This window comes from Lissotriton helveticus, chromosome 5_1 (genome assembly GCF_964261635.1).
Source record: "Lissotriton helveticus chromosome 5_1, aLisHel1.1, whole genome shotgun sequence".
Lineage (NCBI taxonomy): Eukaryota > Metazoa > Chordata > Amphibia > Caudata > Salamandridae > Lissotriton > Lissotriton helveticus.
Window position 1 is genome coordinate 1,591,618,178 of NC_136065.1, and position 10,803 is coordinate 1,591,628,980.

Sequence of the window (10,803 nt, forward strand, 5' to 3'; positions counted from 1 at the left end):
TGACCGTCTTAGGCCCCGGCCACACAGTATCTCAGTGGCGGTGACCGTAACGGTGGGCTGGCATTTGGTGCATCACTGCACAACAGTGAGGTGGCTAGAGATCCTGGTCATGCGCCCGAGCTGGCGACTTCAGCGGCAAAGTGTGGGACGGGAGGCTTCCGCTAGGAATTGATCACTGCTACCCAGGCATGAAAGGTCAGAATGTCGCAATACAGGAGAGTTGCAGTGACGGCCCCCAGCTGAAGGTGGTGCCATTCGTGTAGACTGAAACAAGATCATAGAACAAGAAGTGAGTGCGGCAGGGATCCAGCAGTCAGCAGGCACGGGCAGAACCGGAAAGATTCTACAACGTGTTGGTGCCCAGGCGGCGTATCAAGGCCCGGGTAGGACTATGCTGCCCACTGCAGGGGCACTCACCTGCAGAGGTGATCGGGCTAGGCCACTGTGCGGCTTGCGAGTGGGGCAATCACCCCCCCCCCCCCCCCCCATTCGTTGCTGACTGGTTCTGGGGCCCTCCTATAAGAGATTCCTCCTAGATACAACTGCCTCAACTTGCGCAGACTGTAGAGTATATTGGTGGCTCTTCAGAGGCCTTCCTATCTTGAGGGCCGTCTTGTTCGCACCGCCGCCCCTCCCCCACAGGTCATGACGTGCGACAAACCCTCAAGCAACAGTGCCAAACAGAGTACGATGGACAGATTTACGGGGCAGGCGCCCATACTGTAGCTTCAGATGATCCTGCCAGCACAATGCCGGACAACGCAGCACTCCTGGCCGCCATCACGCAATCGAGAGACGTGTTTTAGGCCAAGATTGGAGCCGTTGGCTCAGAATTAATGCTCATACGACAGGACCTGCGCGACATGGTAGATAGAATTTCTGAAGCTGAAACCTGGTTATCTAGAGCTGAAGACACCGACCCTTCCTACAGAATAGTGTCCTCCCTGGAGTCCATCACTAAGGGCCTGGCAGTGTGTGTGGAGGATGCAGAGGAAAGGGCCCAAAAAAATCTGATTTGTGGGCTTCCCAAAGGGTTGTGAAGTGACTGATATGGAGCACTTTCTCACCAACTGGCTTAAAAACTGGCTTCCATCCACCTCCATGTTACAATGTTTATCATTGAACGCGCCTACCGGGCCCTGCTCCAAAAGCCCCGCCCTCGCTCACCTGGGTGGTGGACCGAGACCCATTATCTCCAGGTTCCTGAACTCCCATGACGGGTATTATATTCTGAAACAAGCCAGACTGCAAGACCCTTTACTGTATGCCTCAACGCATGATATTCCCAGACTATACTAGGCTAGTTCAGCAGCTCAGACCATCATTTCAGGAGGCTAAAGCTAGCCTGCGAGATCTCAAAATGTAATGCACTCTGATGTTCCCTGCCCGTTTAAGAGCAACATCAGTTACGCTCCTACTATTTTGAAACGCTGGAAGAGGTGTTCACGTGGACTGAAAGGTTAAGGCGAGGCGGCACACTCCGCCGTGGCTGGGTTTGGACTCGTCAGGTGACGCAACCCTCGAACATTCGAAGTTTATGGGTAAAAAGAGCCACAGATCAAGATCCACACGTAGATCCAGGTCTCGCAGCAAATCACAACCCCAACTGACTGAAACCCAGAGAGGAGAAAATGCCTTCACTGAATACCTAAACGCTGATGCTGGTCGCAGACCCCTCTCTTGCCGCTGCAAAACATTTGGGCTACTCTCTGCATTCAGACTTTTCTTCATTTAAGTGACAATCTAATGAGTAAGGGTAGCTAACTGGGGATCCATTTGCTGGGGAGAAACACAACATTAACTGTGGCGGGAGGGTTTGATGACGTCCCCACTATGTCTACGCTGCATGCAACCTGGTACTGTACCGTACTCCACAAATTCTGGAAAGGCGTAATGACAAGCCTAACCGAGGTGCTAGAGTGAGATATACCCATGTCCCCAAGACCAGCCCTACTACATATTATGGTGGGAGTAGGGGGTAATAGATATAAGCACCACCTACTGCTCCTGGGGTTAACATTGGCAAAGGGAGACATAGCCAAGGCCTGGAAGGCAGTGTCGAAACCCCTCCTGCTGGGGGTTTGGACTTCTGCATCAGGCTGGAGATTCCCATATTTAAAGCAAGGGGATGTCCGCAGAAACACCCCAAACATATAGAAGAGATGTGCAGATTACCGTGGTCTTTATCTGGAGCCCACTTCCCCATGTTACGAGATGCAGGAATGTAATGGTGAAAGGGCGGAGGGAGAGCGTACCAGGCTACAATTCAAAGATAGACGAGTTAAGATAGCCAGATGGAGACCTTACAAGTGACTGTTAATATGGTACAACAGGTTTATTTGTTATGTTCTTGTTTCAATGGGATAAAATTGATGCTGGTTTCCTGGATATCTCACAGTACAAATGTCCATACGATAAAGCTCCATGCTCATTCAATTTCAACTTTTGACACAAACTGTTTTTTTTTGTTTTTTACACTCGCAGCTCTTGCTTCATAGCTAAGAGCACTTCACATGCTGAGATATTGAAGTCCAGTAGATAGTTATATTTAAAAAAAAGCACTACAATGCTGCTATGTTAAAGCGCTTTTAGCCCTATTCTGGAAAAGTGCAGATCATTCGGCGACACAGAGGGAGAAAGGGTGAGGATGGAGGGACATGGACAACAAAGATGGGTGGGGGCATTAGGGCCTGGTGGCAGCACAGATAACGAAGGGTGTTAGAGAGGCTGAAGTAAGCAAAAACGTCCATCAACAGAGGATGGATGGATGGGAGAAAACAACATAGGAGAGAAAGGAAAGCTGAAGAGTTCTGCTGAAAAGTCACTCTGGTACAGTCCTTAAGCTCCGATTTCATTTGCACCAAAATTTTACCAGCAAACATCCACAACTGATGAAATTGGGCTGTTTCAGAAGTGCTGTGCAAAGCTGAGGGGTTAGCTGCAGGCTTGCTTCGGTTGTCTGCTTTTGATCTCTGCTTTACAGATTTATTTGGTCCAGTAAGACTGTGATCAGAGAGCAAGGATAGTGACTCTGATGATGGAGTTTAATTTGTGGTAGTCAGTTCAGTACTGCCAATACTCTCCATTCTACTCGGGTACAAAAAAAATGGGGCCATCTCCTGGTGCTGCGTTGAATGTCTGATTGAAACCCTTCTGCAAGATTTCTAATGAATGCGCAGGGATATGATCAATCACAAAACTTTAGCCTTGATGAGAGGAAAGAGTATCTGCCACTTTCTTACATGACTCCTCAACAAAGTCACTATCTGCAGCAGCATCCAACATACATGCAACATCCAACTTGATGTTGACTTTGTACAATGTTGTTGAAGTTGACTTTGAGAGCAAAACACTTCAATTCTTTAGTTTGCAAGTTCCCAGGTGTTGGATAGGAATGTTTCAAATCACGTGTGGACACTGACCTGTTTGGAGCTTGCCGTTCAACCACTGGGTTATGGTGCCTCAACCAAGAGCGCCCCAATGTTGGGGGAAAAGTGGGAGAATCAATGATGTTGGATCGAAGGGTTTGTGTTACTAGGTCTTGTTTCTTCTCAGAGTGGGCCAGATGTCAGTGAATTGCCACTAGTTTCCTAATATTCTTTACCTCTTTACTCTTGCTGGGAATGGTATGTTGTACTTGAAAGGCATGATCCATAAAACCCCTGAAAGCATGAAGGGCCTTTAGACCCCTTGGAGTGCTCCAAAGTACTTGCAGGAAACATTAACTCTTAGAGATACACTGTTTGGGTTCAGAAACCCTAGGTCTGTCTCCTAAGGACGAGCAGATTTGTTTCCTGGTTTCAGGACACTCACATAAAATGGTCCACAATAGAAGCCCTAATTTCTTTTATTTTTTGGGAGGTGGTGCCGTTTAGGCTTGTATCTCTTCCCCTCTTGTCCAGATTCTTTTCAATCTACCAGAAAGAGATTACGTCAAATTATGCTAAGACCCTTTCTTCTCTTCTGTGAAGTTTTTGATTCATCTGCAGTGTCCAATCTATGAGCGGAGGTCGCAGCATATTGGGTAACCAACATAGAGAAAGTATTCTGTGATAAGACACCAGCGACCCCCTTATCAAGACGACGACTCATGACCTGGGCTTGAGGTTACTGAAACCTGGCAGTGCTGTGAGGCCATATTATTAGCAATACAGGACTATGCAAATCACTGGTTAGAAGATGTAGATGTATAGATGGAGAGGCATAAGTAAATTGGGATACATAGATGGATTCATAGCTAGATTGTTCGATAGGTGTATGTGTGATATATTGTGCACTTCAATTATGTCCATGTATGCGAAATAGATAATTTGTAATAGTTTTCAGGGATTTGTCTTGCAGGAGAAGGTGTTCTTTGTTCGCTAGTTCGGTAAAGATTCCTTGATGGAAGACTAGGATTAGAAATAATTTTGGCCAGTACGCAATAAGGCATTATTTTTCAACCTACTTCGACAACTAGAATAATCATAACTTGGACGGAGTCCCTATCTTTAGGTGGAGTGACAGGGTTTTGTCCTAAGGTTTGTAGTGAAGTTGATAAGATTGTAGCAAGATCCCAGGGTAATGGGCAAGCAAATTAAGACTTTCTTTCTGATCCTTTCTCTTCCCTATTCTGCCACTTCTCCTCTCCAGCTGATCCGCACTATGGATTCCATCATTCTTACGAAGAAAGTTTCATTTCATCCATGAAACTGCAGTTATTCAAGCATGTAGGGAACATTGGCATCAGTGGTAGTGTTAGTGACAGCAGTCCTCGAAATTCCAATAATTGCAGGAACTGATGACCACATATAGCATAATGTTGCACCCCTCTTGTGATCAGGGCTATCAACCAACAGACCGGTCTGCCCAGAGTCCATGCTGAAACATCAGGGAAACCAGCTCATGGTAGAATGTGTGAAACCACATATTTGTGATCAGGCTCTTGGCAGTAGCACTGTGCTACTATTCCACACACCAGAATTCATCCACTGGGCTTCCAGAATGGATCTGGAGCAAATACCTGACCTGAATCCTACCTGGCAAGTGTTGAAGTGTTATTGGACGGAATCGATATATATTTGAAATTTAGTTCCCATCTCAACCATAAAGGGCCTGGCTGGATAGGGCAGCTTGGAAATGGGGTAGAATTACTTGTTAACATTTGGGATTTCAGTGTAATCTTTTTTTTCTAATTTTGTTTAGAGCTTAAGAGTAACCACAGCCTTCCTAAAATTGATATTGACAGTTTGTAGGAAAACCGGACTAGAGTGAATTGAGTATTGTTCGTTTTAAGCCATGAGTTTTGGTTAGCATCAGCTAGATTGCTCCTGTGAGCCTCCTATTCCTGCTAGCAGCCCTACAGATATCTAGAGGAGAATCAGTCTTGGCAATCGCTAATTCAGCGTGTTTTCTGTGACTTGGTAAAGGTTGTCCGACTTGTGTCCAACTATGATCATCTTAACCGTGCAGCCGTTGTGGTAGGTGAACAACATATGAAAAGCAGGTTTCCACAAGTGTATTTCCTGTATGACTGTACGTCCATATCAAAGGAAATAGGTGCCAGAAAAAGCTTTTTTTAGGCTACTTGATACCCTCAAGAGGTGTGGTGGTGTGCAATTCGCCCTTTGCCCTACTCCTGCCATTCCTGCTTGCCTAGTAGCAGCATATCACTGCGATCCCCACTCAGTCGAGCATATTTATTTAATTTATTAAAAGCCGCCATGTTATAGTTTACAGCTTGTGTTCACTTGAAAGTATTGTAGTGACCTCCTGTGCACTGCTCTGTAATTATAGCCTTCCAGTGGCTAAGATATTCGATTGTAGCCGCTAGCAATTGACATGCTTTCTTGTGTTCATGTGCAACTCCATTTTTTTTATTCTCTTTAAACACCTTTCAGGGAACTATACATTTTCCATGGAAGGGTTTCCGATATTTTAGGAATCATGGATGGTTATTTACTAATCCAACATATGTGCCTCTCCCATACTTTTTCATTCTTGGGAGTTTAATCCATCAAAGAGAGCCCTATCGCTTTCTGAACAGTTAACAAAGTGGTGCCCAGAAGGAAGGAGGGGAATGTTACCAGTTGAAGTATTTAATCTGTTGAATATGTAATTAGTAGAAACATATCACTAGATATACTTACCTTTCTGTGATTTAAAATATTCTTAGTTTTTATTTTTGTGCAATATAGTTCTTTCAACCTTGATAAACCGTCTTCATATGAGGTGAAACCTGATTGCTCTTGCAGAACTTAAAATACTAACTTGTCAAAGTGGGTTAAAAAGCTCAAGGTTTTAAACTAAACTGTGCCACCCATCAAGGCTCGAAAAATCATACAAGTGTCACTTGACTTGCAGGTCTTGTAACTTGAATAATCTACTATACCTAACTGGTGTGGTGTGGCTCACTGGTTAGAGGCGGCAGACCCGTAAGCAGAGGACGGCCCGGGACCAGGGTCAGCGGGCTCGATAATTCTCGCCTCGGTGCCTACTCCAGTCAGGGACCACACTCGGCAACTCTGGGCATTAGCTTGCCTCATCTTCACAACGGCCCCCCAGACCGCCGGGGATGCTTGGTCGCACCTTAGATACCCATTAGGGACCATCTCTCAGGGTGAGCCAGGACGGGTTCCCCAGCGGTCGAAGCGCGGAGATACTCCTCCGGGAGTTGATTCTAGCGCTATATAAACCCACAATTAAATGTACTTGGCCCTTGAACTTGTCTCGTTGTGTGATCCTAGGCAAAATCTTGTCTTATGGAGCTGCCTTTTTCTTTATTGCATGAGAGAATCTTCAAATATGCAATTTCACTACTACTGCTTTACATATTTTTTATTTAGTAAGCTAAATGTTTGATCCCTGTATAACCGGAATCGAGCCCATATATATAGGGTACTCATGATCCCTGGCGTGCCTCTCAGTTCACTAATAGCATTATCATCGGGGCAGGAGCACTAATAATTCCCAGTTCATGCTTAAAAACCCACCATTCATAAATGTATTATTAAAGCATGATGTGGTAGTGCACTGTCATTTAGAGATGGCATATTTTCCACTGAAATGGCCGCATAACTTTCTCACTAACATGTAGTTTTAATGATAATACGCATAAACAATGTTTGGAAATTGTGTTTCAGCAAAAATATAAAAAATTTGCACATCACCAAGTAAAGTGTTCCAATTTGTTTTGATGATATAAAAAAAAATTTTCACCACAATTACAAAAATGTCTTCCTAACTAGTGAAATATATTTGATTTGTTTGAACAGTTCACTTAGGCTTTTTTCTAACACAGCTAACATCTTGCAGCCTTTCGTTTCACATGCTTTTGTTCGTTCGTTTGTTCAATTGTCATACAGTTCACTTTACAAAATCCTCTAACTTCAGTCACATGATGAAAAATAAATGTAGGAAGACAAACTGACTCTTGACCACTGTTTCTGAAAGCTAGAAAATGTGACCACATTTAAAGACCTCTTTATTGCTCTTTCACTTTGAGCAATAAAGTTGCGTTTGAATCTTATCTTGTCACATTTGCTCTGCTGCGGGTTTCTTTGCCTGTCCTGCCTCCACTATTACCATTATCTATTCATGTGCTAGTTTCTGGATATCGGAGTTGGAGAACAGAAGTATCAAGGTTTGGGTGTGTCACTAGCACGGTAGCAATTAGTTTTATATGATAATGTACGTACATTATCTTCTCAAGGTTGTTGGTTGTCTTCACAGCTTACATTATTCTGGAGTTTCAGCATCGTGTGGTAGGCCACAGTGGCGGCTCCTCTGTAATGGCAGAGCCAGCAGGTGAAAAATAAAACACTAATCTTTTTATCTGTTGCTGGCTGAGCCAGCGTGTGCAGGGAGGAGCGAGGACAGACTATGGGAGGTGGAGTGCTATGTACCCTGCTAAATGTGCACATCAGTTTCTGGTGTCTTATGATGGCCAAACTGACGTGCGCACTTTGGTTTCTCCAACCAAGCTGTATTGCACAGCCGGGTTGGAGAAACAGCACAGACTGCCTGTGCCTGAGCGAGCGTTAATCCAGCTCGCTCAGGCCAATCCTCTCGATGTTAATGCTTGAGAGCAGCGTGGGGATGTAGAGTCTGTGATGCCAGAACTGGAAGCGGAGGAGTGCGAGGTGGCTGGCTGCACCCACTCCGCGACCGCCCTACCACTCTTTATTTGCGTCGTCTGCCACTGGTAGGCCATGTTCTGAAGTCCTGTGGCTGGCCACTGTGTTTGGGGTAGAAGGAAAATGATGAAGATAATGAGCATGAAGCACAACCTAGAGGCACGATACTGAGCAGGCCCCTGGAATCATGCTCTAAAATCATCAAGTGGCTCATCTGTTTGTTTGGGCACAGGAGATGGCCGAGATAATGTTGTTTTGTGGCAGTGTGGTTCATCAAGCCTAGCTTGTTGCTTAATGAGTAGCTTTGTTAAACTCTGCTTTGAGACCGCTTGCTATCTCTGAACATTCTTTGCTTATTTTCCTAACAGGCCTTAGAAAAGATTGACACTTACATGAAATCGAGCCGCTTTATGAAAACTCCAATCAATAACCGAATTGCCAAATGGTGCAATGAGAAGTAGGACCAGCTTCACCAAATGGCAGAAGAGCCTTGCATAACAAAGCAAAAACATCAACCTCTGTTTAATGACTAATAAATCCTCTAGTCTACATCTGTGTTTTTTTGTCATGTTTTCCTGCCCCACTTTTTTTAGCTTGCTTACCAAGAACTCTGTATTTCTCATGTCTGGGGAAACGTGCATAAGCAGTTACTAAAAAGTTGTAGATTATTCAGGGCCCATATCCATGCACACCTTCTGGCTTGCTGCACCATTTTGTTTTACAAACCGATACCTATCTAGGTGGATGCTCACTTGATGTTTGTATGCTAATTCTGTAGCAGCACTGAATATAGAGCAGACCTTTCAACCGCTAGTTGTATATCACTATGTGGGAGATGATGTACACAAACCATACTCAACTTGATCCATTGAGTTAAAATAAGTTTTACATGATTGGTGTATGGAGAAACCGAGCCCCAAGATGGAATTCGTTTTTGATCATGGAAATGCCCTCCAGAACGCCTCCCTCCAACCTTAAACAGCACTCAAGAAAAGAAACCTGAACAATGTATTACAAGTAGCATTTTCTTACAAGACTATATTGTGGAGAAATTTTTGTATCTATCTATATGTATAGTGCTCAGTCTGCTGTTGCATTTCGGTGCTTTGCTTTCAGGTGTCTAGGTGTAAACTGTTGTGAGGTTTCCACAACAGACTAGAGTGAGTTGTTTTTGTTAGGATATGATCTCAATAGCGTGCAAATGTGTGGTCCTAGGTTTGGTGATGGGTCAACCTCAATCGATTGTGGATGGCGGTTCTTAGTGTTTGAGTGAGACTGGAGGGTTGTACCAGATTGATTACCCTTTTTTCAGCAGACAAGCAAATTGCCTTTTAAATCTGTTTCTGTAAGGCAGTTGGAGAGAACAAAAGCTGTTGGGTGTCAATATGGCATGTTTGGGTTATTTTGAAGAGCAGTAAATAATTATGTATTTTTGTTGTAGGAGCATTTGTGGGGTTTCCAGGTTGAGGGTGCTGTTGTGCTCTTCTTAGTACCTAATTAGATGTTGTATTTGGGCTATATTAGATATTGGCAATGTTTGCTTTAACATAATGTCCTAATCTGCAGTTCCCATATTTGAATGTTTGCTCTAGTTATTACCAATGTTAGAACTATTAAGTTCCTTTTTTTCAGTGTGATTTGTCTTCTAGGTAACCATCCTATGCTTTATGCTACCATCTATTGGTTGTGTTCTGAACATTTTCCCAATATTCATCCTTTAAAAAAAATATATTTTTATATTTATTTTAGCCTTGGTCGAGTCAGTATGACCGACTATGAAGTGGCCAGGGGTCTCGAACATTTTCTGCAGCAAGAGCTACATGTGTTAAATGAAAATCCTCCTGAGCTGCTAATATTAGTCTTGTATTAGTGACCACATCAAACGATTAGTGATCCCCCTATGCAAGTCGGTGCATCAGGTAGGGTTTCCAGCAGTAATAAATAAAAGGCATTGTCAATTTGCAATGCCTTGTCATGGGTAATGCAGAACAGCCATAGCTACAGTCCCTTTAGCACAAAGGTAATGTTAGCAATGTCTCCCCATCGCCACATGGTTTATCAATCAATATCAGATTTATATAGGTTTTGGAAATTCAACCAATTTTTGCCTAACATTTTAAGTGTTCTGAAATTCCATGTTTTTTAATTTTAAATACACTTTTAATTTTAGTATACGTATATTAATCCGCGCAAAAGCTGCTTAGTTATTAGGTTGGCTGCACACTGGAGAGCTGCGAGCGCAAGTGAGCCACGAGTGAGCACCGTGGTGCAGTTGGTGTTGTGCCCTAGACACCAGGGACCCCTTCCACACCCCTGGGCGGAGAAGTGTTCGAGTATTTGATCGGCGGCTGCAACAGGGGGGGTAGTGTCAGTACTGAAGTATAGTGCCGCAGCTCCACCCGAACTCGTGGAGGTGGCCGGCATTAGCCCAGTGCAGATTGCGGGTTGGCGCAACCGCACCAAGTCCGCTGCCCCACCGTCTCGCTCTGTGGTCTGCTCCACCTGGCTCCACGTGATGGTAGGGCACATCTTGAGTCTGTAAGGGGACCCCGGGATGCTACACCTTGCTGGCCCCCCTCATTGGTACCCACCCAAACGAAAAACTTGTGAAGCATGACTCTGGAGGGGTGAGGTGGAGAGTCAGAGACCGGCCAGGTTGGGCCAGATCTGCCCGGATTAATCCTTAGGA

General features: G+C 44.5%; 1 protein-coding gene across 1 annotated transcript in view; it reads left to right on the forward strand.

The window, feature by feature from the left end:
* LOC144753724 (glutathione S-transferase Mu 5-like) overlaps positions 1–8,665 on the forward strand; it is a 145,865-nt gene extending 137,200 nt beyond the window's left edge. The window contains exon 8 of the mRNA XM_078641310.1: positions 8,483–8,665. Within this exon, the coding sequence (XP_078497436.1) occupies positions 8,483–8,575 (93 nt within the window). The 3' untranslated portion in view covers positions 8,576–8,665. The remainder of the gene's footprint in view (positions 1–8,482) is intronic.
* Positions 8,666–10,803: the final 2,138 nt, after the last annotated feature.